Here is a 24,386-nt window from a genome sequence, read left to right as displayed (position 1 = left end):
AGCTATTCATTAAAGAAGTGGATCATTTTTTAAGTTTGTGTCAAGGTTACAAAGGGTGAGAGAAACTTGCATTCTGAGACGGAGACGGAAAGCAAGATAATCATTTGCCTTGAAAGTCTTTTTCTGCTTTTACTTTTTTTGTTCTTTTCTTCACTGTCTTATCTGTTTGGGTTTGATTGTGATGGTTTGCTTATTTTAATTCATTCTTCATTAGATTACAGTATACATCTCATTACGTCAACATCTGTGCAGTACCCTTCATATTACAGAAAATGTGATAATCCCATCTTAGGGGCAGATCAAGCCTCATTGCCTTCAGCGATGATTCAAAGCATATTTCATACAAAGGAGCTCAAGTCACAGACATTTACATCCAAGGAAAGATAACCTTTCCTTGTTGTAAACATGCTTGTTTGTTGTAAATGTTTTCATAGCGTCACTATGGGAACAGCTAAAAACAGGAAGTGATTTGTATCTGCAGAGAAGCAGGTGTGAATCGTTTAGTCAGAATTAATCGGATATCCTGTTCTCTTTTTTGTCACAGTTACATTGGGTTTGAATTTAGTTTATGAAAAGCAAATGATTCACACCCTCAGATAATGTCGTATAGGAGTGCACAGTTACATTATGTCAGGCTAGATTTAAACATTCTTATTTTAAAAATGATTCTTAACAGTTACCCTGAGCTCATTAATCTCAGCACTTCTCATGGTCAAATGGTGAAATGACAATATTTACTGTTCCACTCAGTGTTGGATGGGCTTATCCCAGCTATCAGTATAGTTTTCATTATTTTTGGCATGTTACAGAAATGAGTCCACATAACCCCTTTCCTGCATGTTTATGCACAGATCTGCAAAGTGTGATAGGGATTTCGCTGATGACTCTGACAGAAGTTTTTCATTTGTGCTGGTAAATTATCGACGGCGCTATACAGACGCCACAGCCAATCACTGTGAAAAAAGTCAAATTTGTCTAATGATTTTATGTAAACGTTTCGGATTTATCCTTCCTACCTGATCAGTTTATCAGTTACTGTAAGTTGCAACCAAATTGAGTCAAAACTACTCTTTGGCTGCCTCCTTTACTTTTTTACTTGTGTAGTGCTAAGTGGCAAATGTCATCATGTTTACACAATAAAGAAGTTGAAATGTGTGGAAAATATATGCCTTTTGGGTCATCCCCTGTCCTTCTGTATATTCCATAGTTTTTTTTACCTGCTCAGTTGCAAAGCCCAAATTCTACACCGAATGCAGTTATTCTCTCCTGAAGAAAATATCGCTCCAATTATCCTTAAAAAAAGAAACCTTAGTTTGTACAGTTTTCCTTAATCAGCTGACCAATCAGACAGAGCTTTTCAGAAGGGGGCTTTAAAGACAAAAAAGCTTAAATGAGCTACTTCTACAGAAGGTGGCAGAAGATGCTTCATATATATATATATATATATATATATATATATATATATATAAAAAAACCCTCTTTAGTACACCGCAACCTAAAACCATGCACTTCTAAATGAGGATAGTATGAGGTCTTTGAGTAAGTTAAGCCCCAAGCCAGTCTGCGAATTGATTGCAGTGGGTTTTTTTAGACTAAAAGACTAAAAACGTCTGTGTGTGCATGTCAGTTGTGTTTATATGACATTTATTCTAAGAATCTACACCTTCTCAAACGATTACTCAATCATTTCAATTGTGAACAAAGCTGAAAATAGCACCTGTTACCAGACCGCTATTGGTACAATAGATAAGCCTGTGCCATTAAATGCTGCCAACATCAAATCTGTATGGATAAGTGAGGTCAGTCTTTCCCTTCCCAGAGTTGTAAAAAGCATTGAAGTTTGATAATGTTACACACTTAAACATGTACGGTTAAGTGTAGGACAAATTTAGCATCTTTGTTTGGTACGGTTAGCCCAAAACTGTAACAGATTCAGATGTCTCCCATGTATCAAGTCATCATATAAACAAAATGTTGCGTTATGACTGTTATAACAGTTGAACCTAAGGGCCAGGTCACTGTTTATTTGAGTCCCATTCCCATGACTACAAAGTAACTGGCAATGTTGTGCCAATAGATAGTTGTCACGTCTTGTTGGGAGTTAAGTCACAGCATCATGGAGTACGGGTCATGCTTTCATATCACAGTTGTTTACTTGAGATATTGCATAATCACATGTAGACAGCACAAGTTCTGTTGTCGCTGGGGAGATTCCAGCAACCTGAGGCAACTTCATCTATCACCTGATGAAGTGAAACGTTAAACCCGGAAGAGTGGGGGCAAGCTTCCCATGCTGGAAGTGGAAACTCTGGTTGTTGAGATATTTTAGATAACACGGAGCAGAATTCCTTTGCTATGGAGCTGACAAACAGATTTTTATCTGTATACATTTTGGCATATTCTTTGTGATGAATTTATATGTTGAGCAATAAAAGCAATGTTAAAAACTGATGTTAGCCACAAAAAAAATTTACATTTTTTAGTTTTCAATGTTTTCCTATTGGTGGCCCAGGATCATACTGAGCCATAGAGAGAATGACAGAGAGCACAAGGGAGCAAAGACAAGAAAATCGGATGAATTGAACAAAAGACCAGATGGGCTCTCTGAAACTGTTGTTGTCAGGAACATGAATAAAGGAAGTGGGGGTGGCAAGAATCGGGGAGAAAATGAGGTAGGGAAAGAGGGAGACGAGGATAAGAAGCCAGACTGAATCACCTTCTTCTCAACCGTTGCAAACTGTAGAGGCAAGAAGAGGAGAGAGAAAGTGCATATGAGTGAAAAAAAAAAGTCTGTGCGAGGTGGGGCGGGAGGGGAGGTGGGGCAAGTGTGGGAGAGGCAGAAGGGTGTGTGCTGACATGAACCACTCTTCCCCTTCTACGTGGGTGCCACTTGCCTCCGTATCTCTCCAGCAGAGCAAAGAAAAGTTGGAGCAAAATCCAATTCAGCTTCCAGACACCCAAAGCAGTTCCAGGTCTCTTTTTTTTCTTTTACTTCTCTCCCACTCATTGACTCTCTTTCACACTCACACACACACACACATACACACACCAGCCATCACGCGTGGTACTGTAGAAGGAAGACAGGACCAGGGGAGGATTGTTACACACCTTTACTCACCCAGCCATCACCAGACGCTTTGCCCAAGATGTGGACTTTTCTCTCGGGGGTCATCTTTGTATTGCTGGCCTCATCCAGGTCGGATCAAATTCAAGGTGAGGAGATTGTGCCTTTGACCTGTGGAGGGCTCTTTGTATTGGGATTTTCTTTTTTTTTTCCATGTGCATGAATTGTGTCGTGTGACTAGCAACTCTCTTTTGTTATCAGGTTTTAGGACCAGAGAGTGTTTTTTTTCTTTTTTCTTGTTTCCTTTCCCTCTTGAGCCTGGTGGAGCACATGAGTGAGTACTCATGTGAAGAGAAGCCGGTGAAAGAAAAAAAGCAGGGCTCTGCTGAGGCTGCTGCTTGTAGAATGGATGAGTGGATACCGGTAAGAGAGCATGTGCTACACCAGCCCAGACAGGCTTACTGTATGTCTGGCTGTCTGAGACGCCTGATAGACACAAAGAAGACAGGCGCTCTCGCTCTCTCTCTGTCTCATACACAAGCTGGCAAGTAAACCTTGTTCATCATGGTTTTGGATGATAAGTGTAGCTTTCAGAAGCAGCTTTTTTTAAGCTGGAGGTTTAAGTAAAGCATTTTTTACCCCCTTATCTTTTGCTACACTCCTTTACTCTGTGACACAAAGGATCTTCTTCAATCACACTAGCTTTCTCCCCCCTAATGTCTCCCTCTTACTCTTTGTCTCATTCTCACTTGTGATTTCTGTCTGGAGGTTTTGATTGGATTTGTAGCTCGAAGCGATATGTCTCCAGAGGTGAAGTTGGTTCTGAATCAAACAGGTCTGAGGTTTGTCTGTCTTGTTCCCTGAAGAGCTGGTGGTCGGGTTTTTCAAAAAACTCCCCTCTGGCACTGCAGCTAGAACAATCAGCATCAAGCTATGAATTTGATCAGGATTTGAAGGCAAATAAGGGAGTACCCAGACAGCTCAGGTGCAGTGCATGTGGGAGCAGCGTGGTGGTGGTGGTGTGTGTGTGTGGGGGGGGGCTTTATGCATGTGCATATGTCATATGGGTGTGTGTGACTGTTTATAGTAGTTGTTGTCTGGCAGCTGAAGTGTTCCATGATGATTACTACTCATCTATGACTGGATGTAGTCCTTGAACTTAACCTTTTGCCTGAAGCACATCATTAACAGCAGAACTGACTAAAATTAGATTAATTTAATGCTGTCTTCATGGACAATGAATGATTCTGTCTGGAAAAAGAAAGTAAAACAACAAATGCAATAGCAAATACAGTACAGCATATACATATATACATATTTAAGCTGTTTTAATTCATATGTCACTGCATGACCTCTGACCCACAGGAGAAACCATTTGGTTTTAGCTAAATTATTTACTAAATTTTGATATTTGGATTAAAAAATAAAATAAAATAACTAAGGGAAAAATCTCCAAAAATTTCTCATTATCTCATCTTCATGACTAAGTACAAAGCTAAACAGCTGAAGATAATGAAGAGATATGAAAAGCTATAAATACACTGTTTAAACATTTCAATGCCTGTATCTAATCTTTATCTATCTGTAAACTTGAGTTTCCGTGCCTTTTCAATTTCCAGCATATAAACATGTTAGATTTAGATTATCCCTTGTAAAAACAATAAAAAAATGTTTTGCTTCAATAATCTTTCTTTCTCTTTGGTTTACTTGCTCTTACACGGGCCAACCTTTATATTGCACGTCTTGCAAACATAGTCAAATTTGCCTCCTTGGTTTTGGCAACCGTCCTGCAAGCCCCCGTGTCCTCTTTCAAGGTGAGGGGTAGTAGAAGGCCCCACGGACAGGGTCCTTACAAAGAGGGCTTGTGCCTGCATAGGCTCTGAGGACTCCCAGACACGTGTTTGCTCTACCAATGCACCCTCTGCAACAAACCAACTACCCTGAATGACCCTGAACCAGTATCTTGTATGATTTCTCTCCTCTATGTATTTTCTGCCCTTCAGCAACTGACCTTAAATTCAAGGAGTTTCCCTTTCATTTGAAAAATTTTACACCAAAAAAATAATTCAACAACCTTTGTTATGAGATTTTTCCACCCGAGTTTTTGTGTTGCTATTTAAACAGCTCAGATGGACCTTCAATCAGGACATGGTCTCCAAATTCACTTTTATCAGACCTATGGGTAGAATATATCTGATATATATTTCTCTATCAAGTTAAAAAGTTAGGAAAGACTGCAATGCCACATCATATTTGTGGATTTCGTAATTTTGATGAAACTTTGCACGATTTAAATCCATCCTTATCAAATCTTACAAATGTAATAAAAACACACTTGGCACTGCAAGATAGACATGACCCAACACAGCAACAACTGCTATGCACAAATATTAAAAACTACCCTATTTGCTTTATTGATATAGTTAATTAGCCAATACTCATTAGTATAATACCCAAGCAACTTTTGCATACATCTTTTCCTGACTGATCTGTTCAGGACTTGAAACCAAAACTTTGGGCCAAGGGACCTGACACTGGACTCACCAGTGTTGTTTTGGGACTCAACTTAGACTTCAGAGGAAGGACTTGTGACATACAAAAATGACATACAAAGTGATATGTGGAGAGGCACATTGACTGACTGTATGATTGTTGGTATAGACATAAATAAGATGTATATATACCATATAGATATTTTACAGTTTGTTACCCAGAATAAAACTGTGTACTAAGAGGAGTAAGAGGAAACCAAAATTGCTTTTAACTTTCTCTAGTAGTGATTATTTGACATGTGAGCACTGCCAATATCACAAGACAGACAACTCCTACTTAAATGTGGAGAGATTTCGTCAGATTATGTGGGAACAAATCAGGATTATAGCAATGATGGGCAACAGTCTGAATGGAAATGACCCCTAAAGGGACAGCTGGTGAACATGTAGCCTAAATGGTCTGAGTCAATATTTCATATTGGTTCTGTTCACTCACAACAGAAGAAGAAAAGTATCAAGGTACACTTATTTGACAAATTAGCATTTAATTACTTTATTCGCCTAATTATGACCAGAAATCAAGAAGAATACAACATCATAACATCACAAGTACGCCAGTTAATCATCTTGAAAAGTTTAAATAAAAAAGATGCATTTAAAATTCTTCACTTTAAGAAAAGTTAGCAGGACTAGATTACTTTAACCACACTCTAGGGAACACTTTGGCTGCCGTCTAATGCTTATGCCTCTGGCAACAACAACCAATATTTTTTGGTTTCTACTTTAGCTAGACATCCTGAAACAAAAAGGTTCTTTGTGCTCAGTGCAATGGTTATTGTCTGAAAGGAGATTGTTTTTTATTCAAGCTAATAAAAAACTTAATCATTATCAGATTATAGTTTATGATTTCAATGTTCCGTTTCAGCTTAAGTGTTCTGTGTCTTCTGCTCACCACATGACTGCATACACAGCCCAGACTCACCAGACAAAATGTTACAGATATTTGTCCACTCCTCCAAAAATAGTAGTGCCACAATCCATGGTTGTAAATTGTGAGATGACGGTGTGCCCCATGGTTGTTATTTACTGTTTGGCAACATCCACATGAACATGATGGGAATGGTAAATACGAATAGCTTGTAAGTCCGAACCATTCTTATAACCTTAACCGTGTATTTTGTAGAATTTAAACCTAAACATGTGTCATATACCTTACCATGTGTTTTAAACTCCTTAACCTAACCTAGACCACAGATTAGCACCTTCCCCTAATCCTCTCTTCTTCTCTATCAACATTTGTGAGCAAATAGGCAGTGTTGAATATTTAGCAAGATGTAGAAAATAACTGTGATGATGTGCATTGAGAGAAGTCGAGTAGAAACACCATCATGTAGCAAGGCGTAGTGAGACACTGAATGTGGTGATGTATTGAGATGTAACAGCTCTCTTTTTCTCATAGCTGATGATTTTACAATTTTGAAGGTTTTTTTTTAGGAAACTGCAACATCTTTTTGCTGTTAACCAGTGCTGCTATGAAACTTGCTGTCATGTGAATGGGTTTAAGCAGTTCTTTGTGCACGCAGCAGCTTTTAACTTTATTTGCTCAGAATATGCTCTCAATGTAAGACTTCATGGTGATATTCTATACTTATGGTCAGAACCACTTTGGCAACCAGAATGTATATGATAATCTTATTTTTTTGGGTACAGATTCCGCATTTTGATTTGCCAGTATTTGTTTCTGGAGATTAGTTTAGTTCATATTTAATGGCTAATATGTGGCTTCAGAACTGGTGGTGAGTTTATTTTTTGGATTTTGGAGAATGCTTGAGCTGATCTGACACCATTATGAATGCGACCAAAGAAGTTATAACGATGCCTCCTGATAACCACACTTAATTTTCATTTATTTGAATTACAATTCCTATTAAACCAGTCTTGGAAACTTCATGTACAACTCTTCCAAAAAAGCAGCACCAAAATGAACATATATGCACAGTTTTCTGGTTTTGACAATGTGCTGGAAAAACCATCAGTAGAGGCAAAGGACCTTTGCAGTAAACACATTTTTTTAAAGAATGCCATTCTCACTACACTGGCATTTCTTTCCAAACTGTAATGTCTGAAAGGAATTCTGGAGGTCAAGTTTCATCACTGATCATCTGTTTGAATTTACTTTTTAATTTTGAAGAGATCGTTGAGCCTGCAAAAGGAAGAAAATGTAAAGTGAGTCTGTTCTGTTTGGAAAGAGCTTACCTGCCAAAAGTGAATTCATTGGGTGGAGGCGCAGATGTTTGAGGTTAGATTGGAAATAGATATAAGAGAGAACATCAGTTAGGGAAAGTCCTTTTGTGACCTTCAGGCAGTATGTTTTTTTGTGCTTACGTATGCGTGTGTGTGTGTGTGTGTGTATATACACATACATATTTTCACCAGATCTCATGTTTCATCTGTCCCGCTTGCCCGACAGACTATTGTTGTGACCAGTGGAGGGAAAGATGTGTCTGCTGACAGCGCAGCTTGTCTCAAGTGTGATAATGCAAGACACTGAAGCATTGTGAGAGTTATGGCAACAAGGTCTCTCTCCAAAACCAGTTGATGAACTATGGCTAACATGATGTCATAGTGGCAGTGGGGAATAGACAGTAGGTTCACTGTTCAAGCATGACATTCTTAACCTCATGATATTTTCTGATGGCTTAAGGGAAAACATTTTCAGCAAAGTGTGCCTGGGAAAGACAGGAGGGAATGTAGATAAGAGGACAAAAAAAGCCAGTGCTGTGTGTTATTAATGCTGATATCGAGATGGTGCTACTTTTTTTTGTTGCTGAACTATATGCTGTGCCATGGTTCTACAAAGCCATGACAAAGTTATCAGCCAGTGTGGCGTTTTTGAGAGCATGTGCATATATGATCTGCTTGTTTGTGCACATGTACACGGGGGGTAAATTGCACTTTATTGCTGGCATAGAAAAGACAAACGGAGAGTATTGAGAGAAAACAAAACAAAATGAGAGAGCCGGGGAAAACAGATAGGGAAGTAAACAGTGTAGACTCTGGCTTGTCAATTACTTCTCGTGCACCTGGAGGGTTTGGCAAGATGCTGCATTAAAGCTCCCTTTCTTTAAGGCTCTGTCGCCAGACTTTTCAGTCTCCTTGGTTTCAACTCCATTAGGTGACAATGGAGCTTTTGGGAGAGTCAGCGCCTTGGAATAACAAGGTCTTGGACTGTATAAAGACACTCATGACTGGTCTCTCTGCATACTAATGTATACTCCTCCGATTAAAGTCAGCCTGATGGTGAGTTATGCTCCCTTTGATCTCTCTGGGGCTGGTTTGCAAGCCTGTCCATTTAAATCCCTTGCACTGCGAGGGATCCAGCCACATGTGGTGGCTTGTGCTGAGGTTCTTTCAGGTGCGTGTTTGCATATGTATGTGCAAAAGGGAGAAGTGATGATAATGAAACTGCTTTACGATACCATTGCTGGAACTGGCTCTTGTTGCCCAACTACCTCTCACTGAAGAAAACTCAACTTCCTGCTATTGTTTTTGGTCTGTTTGCTCATGACAGTTAGTGGAAAAGTGGGTGGGGTTTTATCATATCTCATGCTTTAAAAATCAGCTTTCTTAAAAAATAGTAATAAGTGTGATAACAAGGGTTGCTTTATTTAGAAGTTGCGGACGTGCAGTAGGAACTAATGTCACAGTCATTTAGTGCATCCTGAAAAAATTAGGGCGTTGGTTATAGTTCCTCTTTAGTTATATCTGCCAAAACAAATAATAATAAAAAAAATTATGATGATCAAATTTCTTTCAAATACTATAGCATTACAGATACTGGCTTTGCTGTTTGCAGTGAGCCTTTTGAGTCTCCCATTGTTAGCTTTGAACTTTATTTGCTCAGAATATGCTGTCAATGTGAGACTTCATGCTGATATTTTATACTTATCTTATGCACTTTACTTCAAGAAGCTCAGCTATCAGAAATTATGCTAAATATGTTCTCTTTTCCTGTCTGATGTTGCTGTGTGACTAACACATCTCTCACAACCCGTGAATGTGTCACCATGGTAGCAGTTATAAACAAACACCAAACATAGAAGCAAATAGGTTTTATTCCATTTTCTTTGCATGCACACAGAGATTTCAAGATATCTCAAAGTGACATGTGATTTTTTGTACAGTTGTATTTTCTGAGCAACTGTCTGAAGACTTCACAGAATAAAAGCATTACACTGATTAGATTGTTTATCAAGTCCTTCATTAGAAACTGAAAATGAAATGTTTCCACCTGCTGTCTGTCTTTTATTTTTGCTGCAAGTATTCACCTGCTCTGAAAAAAAATGGTCTCTGTGTGTTTAAATTCTATGACTAATTTCATTCCACCCTCAACCATTGCAATTTTTTTGTGTATGCAGCACAAGTGGCAAATTTTCAAAGGAGAGGTTACCATGTGCAGGGAAAATTGTTGCCGATTAATTTGCTAACATTTCTTCTTTTTTTTTTCCATTTCCATGTCCTGAAGGATCTCAGGCAAATTCAAGCAAATGGGATCACATGACACAGACACTGGACTCGTGACCAGACTGAATTGTTTTTTTTTTAGTGCCATTATTGCAACCTAAACCCAACAATTTTCCTTGAATGCTTCTATGAAAAACTGTCACAATCAATCAAAATACTTCACTCCATTCATGAAAGTTAGACAAACAGCTAGTTGAAACAATAAAACACCAGTTCAGTGAGGATATGAATTCTCTCAAAATCCAAATGCTGCCCTTATTTTTTGGTCTATTCCTGATTTCTTCATTGATATCAAATCAACTTGTTATGACATAAAAATATTACCTGTGTGAAAAGGATATTATAGTTTGTCCATAAGCACACTTTGCTTTGTCAGCTTTTCACGCTTCAACAAACAGGGCCATTCTCCTTCATTTGCAGGACAGAATACACAGGCTTAGAGAATCATTAACCTCTGTATTAACAAAGCGTCAATGTTTTCAACTAACAGCAACACTTAAGAGGTATGGGTCAGCTGTAAAATTTGTAAAATTCGACTAAAACATACACGAAAACCACTCTGCTCCACTTTTTTCACTGTAACAGTTACTTAATCAACAAAAACTGATAATTTAACATGTTTTGTAGTTGAGCAGATCACCTGTTTACACGGTGCAGAAGGTTTTAACAAAGAATAGTTAGAAGCTGTCCCAGCTGCCAGTTTCGATGATAATACTATGTGATTATCACTTCAGTAAATAATGAATATCGATATCGATAATTTCATCTCAGGGTGTACAGTATTATATGTAGCCACATGCACCTGCATACATATTATCTGGTTTTTGGTACAATGCTTTAAAAAAAAAAGTATGAATGTAAGAAAGTTGATTATTTGGTCATGATTTTTGTTAATAAACCAAAAAAATGTGTCCAAACTGTATACATATCTACAAAAATTGTACAACTGCACACATTTGCTCAGTAATAATAATAAGTCATTATTTTGAAAGTCAAGGCGCTGTCACATATTTGTATTTGCTGGGAAATTTGGAGAGACGCTCTGGAAGCTTCTTTCAAACTGTACTGAGATTACAAACTGATCAGAAGAAATATTACTCTTTAACGTTAAATTAAACATACAGATATGTTCAGAGTGAGGCCTCGATACAAGAGAACTGAACAAATGGATACGTTCATAAAGTATGAAGTATGAAGTACAAAGTATGAAGGTAGCTAATGTGGGAAGAAGTTTTAGTGTAGGACAAGGTGTAAGTAACAGAACTGAAATACCCAGATAATGGAATGTTGTGGTGCACACAGTTGAATGAATAAATGGGACTTGTGACCACTCTGATCATGTCCCTGCCTTAATACTGTAAATTCTTTGTTAAAGTTCTTGATATCGATTGATTAAATCTAAGTCGGTTATTGTTGACCACACAAATTGTCTTGACCACATAAATAACTAGATTTATTCTCAGCTGAATAGAACAAGTCCCCACTGATTGAAAAAAGAAACATGTATTTGTTGCCATAACCTCTAAAATCTAAATCTTAGCTATGTAATGTTTCCTTTCCCAAACTAATGAATGACCATATTGCATATTTCTCTATATTTACTTGTAGTGAATTCCCGCAGCTGCAGCATTGCTGGTGTATTTTTGGCGGAGGGGGAAGACCGTCACTCTCTGAACTTTGACATGGCTTCAAAGGTGTGTAAGCAGCTGGACAGCACCATGGCAAGTCAAGAGCAAGTCCAGATGGCCTATAATAAAAGCATGCAAACCTGCAGGTGAAACTACAAGTCAATGTCCTATAATCATTTGTGCAAAATGTTGTGAACAGGATTTTTCTTAAATTAATTCTTTTGAAATGTTTTCTAATACTTTATATCTAATACTTGCACTTGCATTAACTAGAAATTGCAGTTTCATTAAACCACCATCTCTTCCTCAATTTTATTTGTCTCTAAGTTTCTGGCAACATGAGGAGAGACTGCATTGTATATCCTCATATTTTCATGGTTCCTAAATAAAATGTTGTTCTGTTCAGACATGGTTGGATCAGCGACGGGAACACCGCAATCCTCAGACAGAAGCATCATGAAAACTGTGCAAAGAACATGACTGGGCTTATCATTAATTCCCATGTAGATGCTGCACAGCTCTTTGATGTCTACTGCTATGAGGACAATGGTGAGTTTGTCGTCAGGATGTAGTCCATTACAGTTTATCTGCAAATCATGATGTCAGTTTGCAGTTGACAGTACATAAACTTTATGAATGGTTTCTCCATTATGATAATGATCTTTTCCTGCTTCTTCTGGTGCCAGCTGGGCTTGAGATAAACTGCACAAAGAACTTCACACTAAACATACTCTCAGATGCACCAGGTCAGTATACAGTTTCACCCTCCCCTCACTGTAAGACAATCAAACCGCAAAGAGAATAAAGAGGGCTATCTGTCGCTGTATGTGTTCATGTTTAGTATCTATAATGAAATTAACATGGTAGGTCTTATTGTACGGTTGCACAATTTTTTGAAAAGCAGCAGGCAAGGCAAACAAGAGGAAACCCTGTACAGTAAAAAACCTTGGTCTAGTTACCAAATTACCTCATACCCACTGTCAACTCCAACATCCTCTCAGGCCCTGGCTTTGCTACCTAAGGTGGAACATGAGGTAAACCCAAATTGTCTGTGGCTGAGCTAGAATACTGCTGGGAGAGGTCAAATTTTACAGCCATGATTGATTATCAAAGATCACTTTTCTATCCACTTGAATTTCATATTTCTGACTCCATGCATGTGTGGCACTTTTCACTGCTTGTTATTAAGTTGTGTGTCACCCTTCAAATAAATACAGGAAGCACTAAATAATGATTTCTGAATCCATACTGACAAAAATAGGTCTTCTGTAGGACAGAATGTGTGGATGGGACACCATGTAAAATGCCTGAACAAGATATGACTAGCTTTTTATTCTATACTGTATTTGCAAGGGAACTGCAGCTATAGTAAAGTCATATTTCTCATGTTTATCTCTGATTCTACAGTCTACCAAGGTGTTTTTTATAGTAATTTAGCTACACTCTATATCATGGCATAATAGTCTGAGAATAAGTCACCCAAAAATATTGGGTAAATATGTATACATTTTGGTGGCATGACAAAAAGATAGAACTAACACAATTCTAAAATGATATCATGATATGCGCTGACAATTTAAATCTAAAAGTTATTGTGACAATAATAGCCAGTTTTATTCTTCAAACAGATGGGACCTTACCAGAGCCTCAGGCCTCAACTACAACAGAAACAAAGGCAGAGTCAGATCCAGAACCACACGATGGTTCTGATAGCGAGTTTACTTACACCAGAGCTGCCCCTGCAGAAGGTGTACTGGGGGAGACGATAGAGCTAAAAGCAACACCAGCTATTACTCAGAGAATAGAGAATCCTGAAGCTTCCACCGATGTTCCTGATGAGGGAAACTCCTTTGGAGGTAACGGCAGCACTACTGTGAGTTCCAATTTCACTCCTGTGGACCTCGACATTACAGCTGGATCTGGGATGCAGCCAGCTCTCACTGAGGAGGGCGGAGCCTATCCAATAACACCTGTTGGAGTGCCAGAAGAAACACAAGGTCCTGCTGAAAATGAGCCACCAAATAGGAACGCACAGCCTGATGGAGAAGAAGCCACGGCAGAGTGTAAGGGAAACTCACAACAAGGCTGCTATCAGTGAGCAAATACACAGTGCATAATCTCAGCTCACCATAGTATTCAGGATTTGAGTAGAATATCACCTGAGAGTACAATACCCCTCTTCTGGCGCACTAGCCATCTAATAAAAAAAAAAAAAAACACTTCTTTGACATTAAAGAAAAAGTATAGTATGAAAAAAATAATGTGTTCACTTAACTCTACAGTAATGTTTAGAGTGTATTGACTGTAAAGTAACTTGCCGTGTGATCTACCATCTATATATCTAAAAATATGGCAATAATAAAGGGTTAGAATAAAGACCAGTTAATTTGTATCATCATTTCATGATAACATGCTGTAATAAGAGCAGCACATCATGACATCAGACACAACAGGTTTCAGAGGGATTGAAGTAACTTTAAGAACATAGAACGCCCCCTTGTGTTGGTTGAAACATATTTAGAGTGCAAGTTCAAACTAAACTTCAGATGAAATCAGACCTTTTTTCATTTAAAGTGAGGATGAAAGAAGTATTAATATGTGCGACATAGTGACACATTGCCAGCAGATACAGGAAAATACAAATATGATTTAATGCAATTTAAGATAAAAGCAGTGTTTGAAATTTCCTTCTGAGTGACTTGACTTCCTAGTTTAACATATTATTGAATGGCCTGTACTCTAAAAGATACCCTTTATTTTATGTGTATGCAGTCCCAAATGACTCCATAGTGCCTAATGGCAAGGGAAGGGTTCTGGTTCCTGCTGTACCTGAGAATGATCAACAGAAGAGCAGCAGTTCTTCAAGTAAGCACTTCTCAAATACCTCAAACTCCTTAAAGTATATAGTTACTGCGGTCAAATAATACCCTTATTTCTGACTCAGTTTTCATATGGTCAATTATTTAGATCTGTCTTCTCTCCCCAGACTGGCTGGTAATTATTGGAGTTATTGTGGCAGTTGCTGCTATTCTTCTTGTATGTGCGGCTGTCGCCAAAAGAAAAAGGTATTCGATGGCTTTGATTCTCCTGAAGCCATCATTTATCATGCTTCTAAATGCTGACAGTGTACCAGTGTTCACATAGTTTCCTGCAGACTGAAGGATGACAGAAGCAAGTAGAAAAATAATGTGTCTGGATATGATTTTGCAGCTGGTGTGGCAGGCAGCAAACCCTGATGATCACAGCCAAAGATGGCGGCGAGGGTAACGGGGCAGCAGCAGCGGCAGCATCCAGTTCCCACAACCAGGATAGAGAACAGGAAATGGTGACCCTTATGAACAAGGAGAATATCCAGGAGAATGGCAACAGAGAGGAGTTCACCGTGATCAAACTAGAAGAGTCTCCAGATAAAGAGGCGTGAGGGTCAGAAATAGATGCAGGTGGGAAGGAGCCAGTTGAGAGGAGGTGACACATAGTGAGATGACAGTTGGGAGAGTAGACAGGTTAGGTTTGGGGCTCCAAACACTGGGTTGGTAAACTGTTTTTTTTAGGCCAGCACTGTATGAACACTGGGTATAAGTGTATGAGTGTCTTATTAAGAGATTTTGTCAGACTTAGGTAAACAGGCCTGTACTGAAGCTGTTGCCTTTCAGTGGAACCAGGTCTCTAAAATCAGCATGTACAGCATTTTGTTTGTCCAGTGTGTCAGTTTAGTTAGGGCTGAGAGGCGCTGAGCAGGGTGCGGGAATGTCTTTTGTGTCTGTTTAGGAATTTGCATGCTCCGTTGACAATGGGTTAGGTGTAGGTTCCAGGGGTGTGGGGTGGGGCATGACGATTTGAAACGAACGTATTAGTTACAAAATTACAAATTACCCTTCTTTTTGTACATGAGATGAATTATGGAATGTTTCAGTGTTTGACTTAGATGGGAGATGATCAATCAGCAATAAGATCTTTTTGATTTTTTCATTTTATTTGAGAATTTTGAAAGAACAATCCCAGGTGTTTTCCTGTTTGTTTGATTGGATTACTGTTGTTTCCTGTGCATACTTCAGACATTGCTTGTGGACTGAAATTTGGGTTTTCCAGTTTCAAGAAAACTTGTGATGTCACTATATTGAACTAAGCCGCTTATATTCTCTTTTTCTCACTTTGTATATACTGTATATCTTTGAAATAGACCTTGTAATAGCTGCCAGTGCTTTTGTTATTTGGTAGGAAGGGGTGATGTCCCCTTCGAGTGAAGGAATGTGACTTATTTAATTAGAACGTGAACCTCAGAGGTAAATGTTTCTGAATGGATTTTGCAATACTCGAAGTAAAGTGTATATTTTATGAAACAGCTTGATGTATGAATTCCAAAATTGTGCAATTTATGCACGACCGACGTCGATTAATATTATGTTGGGTATGGGAATTTGCTGATATCGATGTTATCCTGAGGATAATAACACTTATACCGATGATGTATACATATTATATTCACAGTGTATAAGCAGACTAGGAAAAAGAAGGAGCAAAAGAAATATTTAAATGGTGTCTTTAGCACATTAATTATTCTGAAAGCAAATTTTGACATTGATTGATGGGGGGATTAAAAGTAGATACTGGACTAAATAACACATCTGATTTTGAGAGGCCCATGTGCTGTAGATACACAGCAATGTTAAATGCTTCTATGTGAGAAAGAAACAGCGACAACACTGTCTGTATGCTCCCAGAGGGATGGGGATGTTATGATTAAAGCTTGTGTGTTCGCGCAAACCATTTGCTCTTTATGTTCAAACATGTAAAGGAAATGCTGCAATTTTCTACTGACCTTGTCATAGGCAGATTACATTAAACATTGCGTCATGTCAACAGCCAATTTTTTTTTGCCTGGTTTCCAATATAAAGCTGAATTATATACAGTTATTGCTTACACATTTTTCCAGACTTGTTCCATTTTTCCCTCTTTAGCTCTGCTTTTAGGAGAAGTAGCAAATGTACTAGTCTAGGCAGGTTTGATGACGCATTAACAAAAGATGTTGCTGAAAAGATTTGTAAAGCCATGAATGCAATAAATGTGTATAGATATAGATATGCTGGTACGTGGTGTTCTCTCACTGATTACTTTGTAAGTGTGCAGACAAAAAGCAGTGAATGAATGGCATGACAGAAAATGCAAGTGGTTACATTGCTCTATCATAAGAGGAAGTGAGGTTTCCATGGCACTGAGGTCGGGGGGCGAGAACACGTTAACGCAGGAAACAAAGAGTGAGACAAAGACAGACATTTTGAAAGATATCGATGGCATCCTTCCATCCTTCACGCTGTATGGAAAGTCATCAAACTGATGGAAATGAGCAACAGCTGTTTTAATAAACATGCATTCATTACCTCTCACTCTAGCCCCCTCTAGGCTCTACAGTATGGTGTATAATATATTAATGGAGCATCTCACATTATAAAACTTCCAGTAGCATGCCCTCAATCTTGAAAGTTACCAAACTTAGTTGTAACTTGTAGATATCAATGGCAAAACTACCTGTAAACAGTTTACTGTCCTTTACATCATATTGTGTCTTTAAAAGACAAAATATCAGAAGGTAATATCAAATTGCGGATTCGGTAATGTTTTCAGATGCAAAAAGATTGCCTTTGTGTAATCATTCAAGGTGGGAGAAGTATTCAGATTATTCAAATAAGTAAAAGTAGCAGCGGTGTGTTTTGAAATAACTTGATGATGGCAATCCTCTTCTGCCAACCATCTGAGGCAGAATGTTGTCCTCTGAACCTGGTTTTGCTGGATGTGTTTGTTAAAAAATCATTATTGGGTTTCCCTCAATGAAGAATGGCCTGAGATTATTTTCTATTTATTGTGAATTGATGCTATATGAATAAAACTGAAAATGGATTAATATGTTACTATTAAATTATTCACACTGAAGCATTAGTGTGTAAAGTCTTTATGTAAAAACTGCATGTAGCTAATGGCTCTGAAATGTTAAAAGAAAGAGAGTGCTAAACAGCCCCTTGAAGCTGACTTTAAGAAACATCTTTACTTCCAATAGTTGCACAAAAAGTCACAACGTCACAAACATTTTACGAAGCTCTCATTTGATGCAAAATTAGTACATGCTCACAGGTGCGGATATTCCTGGAGATTAGCAAAGTCTAACATCATGGATGTGTAGATTCTCAGCCTTCTAGGCCATTGTAAAGAGAAGGTGTCTGGACTTTCTAGCTAGTTCTTGAGTCAATGAGAGGTGTGGCTGCCATTTTCTTTAAACAAATACTATAATTTCAGTGGCTGAGAATCTACACGACCTATTGCTTTACACTTTGGGATGAATTTCCCCTTTTCTCTGTAGCTGTTAAATCAATGCTGTGGAGTGGAAAGTATGACATTTCCATCTAAGCTAATAAAATAACCTAATTATGTTTAAGCATTAGAGTGGATATATAAGACCAGCTGAGCAAGATACATGTCAATCAATCTAGTGTTTATGTGACATGATGGGAAAAGGTGAAGAAAAATCAGAAAACAAAGATCACCAAGATATTAGTTATGAATCAACATTTATTAGTTATATTTGTATATGTACACCAAAGGTACAACACATATTGATATGTAGAAACAGATTTTCATGTATACCATAGACCAAGGAAGGATATTTTTTCTTCTTTTTTTTTTCCAATTGTTTATTTTCCCCACACATCCTCTCTGCCTTTACATTGAGACTACAACAGCTTTACATGGAGGGCAGGCCAAGAAAAGTAAGATCAGGAAAGCATATTGTAGGCAGCTGGAGACAGGCCATGATCTCTAATTAGGAAATTCTTCTTAAGACACATTTCAGCAGAAAAGGACAAGCTTAAAGGAATGCCGACTCTTTGTTGTCAGTCAGTTTCCATGTGATCAGCAGCATTTAGCTGAGCGAGCATCGGGTGTTTGTGTGTGCATATAGTTTATGTGTAAAAAGCAAAAAAAGGCAAGTGGCTTAAAGGCATTTTACCGAGTGGGATATCTGTGAACCGTTTGATGTTGATGGCGCGACAGATGTGGAATGTGTGATGTGTCGTGTTGAAAGCTTACACAGATTCTAATAGATCTAGACATCCACGTCTTGCAGCTTTAAACGCACACGCACCAGGTAAACAGAGATGCCTGAGACTAAAGCCGTTTCCCTCCTTTAAAAAATGTTTCAGATGAGTCACCTGAGGATTGTTGCTCTATGCTGTAATAGGCACCAGAATCCCACAGATGCTTGTTCTTACACTCATATTAACTTGGCTGGGTATGATTCCTCACTACATCCTATACACAGGGTAAATGTGACCTTTTCCTTTGTCTTTCTTTTCAGGAACCTTTATAACAGTAATCTCAACCTATGGTTAACCCCCTTTGAAAAAAAAAAACTTCCCTTTGCTCTTTTTTATCTCATTCTTTATCATCCTTTCTTTTTCTTATTCATGCAAACAGTGTTTAAGGATCACTGTAATCTCAGGAAAAGTCTGCATTACCACTGAACAGAACAATTATATATTTATGTATGTACAATGAAAATGAATTCACACTGCTTATATCTTCATGGAACAAACATTCAAAATGCTTACATTAGATACAAAAAAAGATATTTATATATTGGTGTGTGACAGGTAAGTAAAACAACTTGTTAACATCAATTAGATAATTAAAAAAAGAACAACAATTTATTACACAAATTCTCTATACAGTTTGTCTAATCTAATTTTACTCTGGACATAGATTATTATCTTTTTTTTCTCCTAACGAATTACATTTAAAATGTCACAGCAATGAAACTATATTCCTACATATCGTTCAATGCCACCAAGAAGAAATAAAACAAACCAACAAAAATATCTGTTACCTACAATATATACACAAAGTGCATGGAGGCACTTCAAAATATCATGCTTTTAAGATAGTGGTGCAAAAAAATAATTATATTTTTTATTTAATTCATGCTTCTAAAACTGTGAGTTTGAACATAATAGTGGTCCAACACTCAGTCCCCATCAGTGACACTATGGTCTGCATTGTCTCCTCACTGGAGATGTTTTAATATTTTTTTCTTTTTTTTCCCCTCCAAAGATCACAAGGTGAAAAGATGGAGCACAAAGAGCCTGATAGGGTTGTTCAGCGCTGTGCTCTGCAGCTCACCGATTACAATTCTAACTGTAGTGACCTTTGAGATTTATAAGTGTTTTTAATGTGTACTTTTTTTAAACGTGTATGTATTTTAACAATGTGTATGTGTGTGTGCACCAGGGTAAAAACCCAGCTGATTGTGTTGTGCATTTTGTTTGTGAGTATACATCAGTCCTTCATTGTGTTGAGCAGAACACCAAGTGTGCACTATGTTGTATCAAAGCACACTTTAGCTAGCCGAGCTTAAAAAAATAGAAGTCTTCTGAGACTGTCATGAACTAAAGGACAGAGTGCGGCACTAAGTGCTGTGTTAAGTTCCCTATTGTTAATCTTAATGGCATTTGTATGAAGTGAATACCTTCAAGGCAAGGTTGTTATACAGCACAGACAAAAAGAAACAAGAGAGCAGACAAGGATTCAATGTTGATAAAGAGATCAAATTCACATCCACATCACAGAAGTCTCACTTCTCATTCGTACAGACTTAAAAAAGATTAACAGCCATTAGTCCTATTTGTGTGTTTGCCATCTTTAAAAGTCATTTGTTTCGCTCAGAAGCATATACTCTTATTACCTGATAGCTGGCCTCATCTAGGCATAATTTGAATTTCTGTGTGCATCCATTGATCTGTTTTAAGTCTCCGAAAATATCCTCTCACTAATGCGGACACACGGCTGCAGCATCTAGGGATTGTAGAAACAGTCTTGAGCTCTGGTGGCAAGAAAAATAAAACCCAAAAACATTTTGTTAACCGTTTTGGGTTTGGCTAAACAGGAAGCCTCCCCAAAGTGTTATATCAATAATCTGTCTCTATTTGAACAAGCCTAGAATCCATCTGACAGCTGAGTGCTGTGCTACTTTCTCTTTTTTTCTTATTTAAATGCTTAAGCTGCTTCACCTTGTGTGCTATATCAGTGTTCTAACTGTGCTTTCAGGTAATACACTGGTTCACATGGTCATTGAACCACTGGAATGTAATCTTAATAATGTATGTGTGCTTTCTTTATGTGCTGGGAATCTTCCCTTTCCATCACATCATCATACAATGACTTTTTTGAGCAAAGAAGTAAACTGTGACCATTCTATTATTTCTATAGACAATACTTTCAAAAGTTGTGCTGTTCGGAGGCCATTTTCTTGAGGTGTAATGCCCTAGTGAGCAAGTAAACATTTAGGATTACAACATGTTATACTCTGTGAAAGAGTTAACATACAAGCCTGAGTAACTACTATTCCTTGTATTGTTTGTAAAATGACTTGAAGTAGGATATGTTTTGTCATGGAATGGTTATAAAAAAATGACTCTGTCTCTGCCACTTACTTAAAATCTAACTCAATGGCGTTTTGGCTTCATTTACGCTCTTTTGCTTTATATGTGCTCTATATAATCCCTACTTTGATTCAGGACCTTAAATTTCTTACTTTACTTAATTTACTTTTAATTTTTAAAATTCACTTTTAATTTCATTGGCATCAAATAGCTACTTTGGGGTGGGGAAAAAAGTGCTCTATAAACATTTCATACTTAGGGCAGTGATTTTCTTTGCATTAAGTATAAGGTGCTGCGTCACCCAGCTATAAATGGACAATTGGTAAAATGTGACGACGTGTTGCATGTGACATACAGGAGGCAGTTCGTAGGGCTCTGTGAGTTGATTGATTTTCTTCCTGTTTGGTCCCTTTTGTTGACTTGGTTATGTTTTAAACCCTAACACTGTCTGTCGCTCTTTCTCAAGCAAATAAATTAATTTTCAAATCTCCCTCAATAGGTGAAAATAAAAAAAGCCCCTTTTTTCACAGTAGACAAACAAGTAAAAAACAAAGGAGAATAAAAATGGGCTCCATGGAATGTTTTGTGCTTTAGAATTCCGCTTTGATAATGCGTATAGGTTACGAGCTGTTTTCCTGTTCTGACCACTGCCCTTTGATCACTTTGCTGGACCCCAGGGAAAGCAGGTAATACTTGACTATTTGCAATCAGATGCATTTTAAAAACAATTATGACTTAAGATGGGAGACTTAGCTGAAATGAAAGAGCAGTGGCCTTGGGCACACATTGTAAATGACTGACAGGGATGCAAAGCACAAATGTTTAGCACAGATTACATTGGCTGTCATGAATAATATCTAAGTCCCACTCATCCTTGGAAAATTGGAAGCTGGTCTCAGTGCATCTATGTGTTATACAGCCATTTTGTCTCTGCATATAAACATACAATCAGGATGTATTGCTAAGAATGGCTTATCTAACGTTTTTTTCCCTCTTTTCCTTCCATCCCCAAGCCTTGAAGTATGTTGTGCAAGTATCTGCTAAAGAGGATATAATTGCGCTCTAACAGGTGAGGTATACCTCTATTATCGGTTCACGGTTAAGTGAATTAGTGTTACATATAAATCAGATAGACAGTTACAAAAACGTTTTAAGGAACTAATAAAAAAGAAAACTACATTAAAAAAAACAAAACAATTAGTAGTTCTGTTCATGTGACCTTTCATTTGCTCTTTTTTTATCACCAGGTAGGAAAGCTTGTGGAGCCCAGGAGCAGGGGATCTCTGTGCTGCCATTATTCATGTTTCCATGGTTCCTCCTCAACAAGCATGCACTCCGCAGCAGAGCCGTTCGTGGCTGAGGTTACCTGTAAGCAGTTAGCAGTGAGATCTAAACAACGGATCCAAGGCACAGGTAAAAAGCACAAAGAGTTTCTAATAAACTTCCAATTTATTAATTGGCATTCAGTGCTATGACATTCAGTGCTACCACTTTTGAGATAATATCATGTTTCTGCTAATCGGTCCTGACTGTTCCATTAGCTTTATAAAGCTTATAAAGCAATACTCATTGTGATTCATGCATGCCATAAAAAAAAAAATAAATTAAATCAATACAGCTGCATGCTATTCTTTTTTCTTTTCTTTTTTATAGAGCGCTTTAAAACAAATGTTTTAGATCTGATGTTTGTGGGCCTTCCCTACATCACTCTACTTCACTCTCTTAGTTTACTAGCTTAGTCTTTCAGTTTACCTGTAAGATCATAGTAATCATGTCATTTGATCTTATTGGCACTCAGCAATTGAGCTAAAGTGGTCCAATGCTACAATTTGATATGAATTAAATATATGCCAACTATATCAAAAAAGTTTGGTTAAAATGTATTCATTCATTTCTGACTCTGAAAAGGTGTAAATAAAATACTTTTTCTCTAAAATGCGATTTTAACCAAATCACACAGTTAGGCTACAGTTTGATCTTGTTTTTATTAATGATTGTGTAAACTAATATAAAATCTATTTCATTCATTGGCCTTCATCACAGCTTCTTTTTTTGATAATTGTGCTGGAATGTATAAGGTGGGGAAACATTCTTTATCTGCGATAAGACTATAAACTTACTATCCCTGTAAAGCCAGAAATCTTTGCAACCTTTTTCTTATTTCTTCCCTTTTTTGGTATTGCTGTTATTGTGTTTTGGCAATTAAAACAAAGCGTCTTAGGGTAACCTCTGGACAACCATTGATGATCGTCTGTTTATGGCAGTCTTAACAGAGAAATTTCTGTTATTGACCTGGGAACAGACCACAAATTTATGATGACCACAGACGTTAGCAAGCAGTAAAAAAAAAAATAGATCAAAAATGCAAATGAATAAATCGGAAACACAAAACACATACATCTCTGAAAACAAGGTACAGACACTACAGAATGCAGAATGAATGCATTGTTATGTTTTAGCTTTTTCTAGGCATTCTACGGTAATTCTGCAACTGGGTTAAAAGTTTGAGTATTTACAAGCAAAACAGAACAGAAAACAAAAAAAATTAACAAAAATGATGCGGTCTATCCTTGAAATAGCAACCCTTTGTGTCACATTTATATGCAAATGTCCGTGAATCAATACAGACTCAGGGAGGAGGATCTAACTTTTTACTTTGGACAGATTGCCTGTGTGACAAGTTAACCGAGTTGCTAGGCAACACCCTTCGTTCTTTAATTAATGAATAGGCTCATCAGTAGACCTCTTCCGCCCGAATGTGTGTGTGTCACACAACAGGCTCTCTGAACCCTTGTATAATATCATGAAAGCCTTGAATACATTTAACGATTAGACTCAACATGTGTTATGTTTTCTTGTGATTTCACTACGCAGTTCTCACAATGTGCAGAAATAGATGGTGTCGAAATGCAAAAACCCTGCAAGGGAATAACTCACTGACAGTGTGGTAGAGAGGTGTGTGTAAGGAATATATGAGCTGCTAATTAGCTGTAACACTTCCTTCTCTCTATCTTAAATTTTAGAGGAAATGAGAAACAAATCAATTGAATACTTATAATCAGACACACCTTGAGGTAAAGTTGAGTAGTCTAATCAAAGAAGGCAAGCTCATTTATCCTTAATTTGTATGATATGATGATTATCACACTTTGACTTAAGGTTTAAATTTTGGATTGTTCAACACAAAAGGTGCTATTTCAGAAATTTGTATACATACTGTGCATACACATGCAGCTGGTGTTCTCTTGCTTC

The 24,386-nt window shown here is 37.7% G+C and overlaps 2 protein-coding genes across 4 annotated transcripts in view; one reads left to right on the top strand and one right to left on the bottom strand.

Annotated features, from left to right (window-relative positions):
• Positions 1-2,845: 2,845 nt before the first annotated feature.
• On the top strand, positions 2,846-16,788 carry cd44b (CD44 molecule (IN blood group) b). Its single transcript, XM_072385538.1, has 8 exons — positions 2,846-3,213; positions 11,689-11,854; positions 12,115-12,257; positions 12,395-12,454; positions 13,337-13,771; positions 14,481-14,573; positions 14,695-14,773; positions 14,919-16,788. The coding sequence occupies exons 1-8, from the start codon at positions 3,147-3,149 to the stop codon at positions 15,127-15,129; spliced, it is 1,254 nt and encodes a 417-aa protein (XP_072241639.1). The 5' UTR covers positions 2,846-3,146; the 3' UTR covers positions 15,130-16,788.
• Positions 16,789-18,318: 1,530 nt separating this feature from the next.
• The window catches only part of LOC140306900 (excitatory amino acid transporter 2-like), a 29,263-nt gene continuing 23,195 nt past the window's right edge, over positions 18,319-24,386 (bottom strand). For all 3 annotated transcript variants that reach the window (XM_072385536.1, XM_072385535.1, XM_072385537.1), the window contains exon 11: positions 18,319-22,500. In XM_072385536.1, the coding sequence (XP_072241637.1) occupies positions 22,429-22,500 (72 nt within the window). In that variant the 3' untranslated portion in view covers positions 18,319-22,428. The remainder of the gene's footprint in view (positions 22,501-24,386) is intronic.

This window comes from Leuresthes tenuis, unplaced genomic scaffold (assembly GCF_036924035.1).
Source record: "Leuresthes tenuis unplaced genomic scaffold, fLeuTen1.0.hap1 SCAF_5, whole genome shotgun sequence".
NCBI lineage: Eukaryota > Metazoa > Chordata > Actinopteri > Atheriniformes > Atherinopsidae > Leuresthes > Leuresthes tenuis.
Note: the sequence above shows the minus strand (reverse complement) of the source record. Positions and strands in the feature narration are given on the sequence as shown.

What these genes read in the sequence shown, in the direction of transcription:
- cd44b (XM_072385538.1), top strand. Translation starts at nt 3,147, where the DNA reads ATGTGGACTTTTCTCTCGGGGGTCATCTTTGTATTGCTGGCCTCATCC. An exon ending in CTACTGCTATGAGGACAATG is followed by an intron (nt 12,258 to 12,394) that starts GTGAGTTTGTCG and finishes TTCTGGTGCCAG; the next exon opens with CTGGGCTTGAGATAAACTGC. An exon ending in GCTGTCGCCAAAAGAAAAAG is followed by an intron (nt 14,774 to 14,918) that starts GTATTCGATGGC and finishes ATGATTTTGCAG; the next exon opens with CTGGTGTGGCAGGCAGCAAA.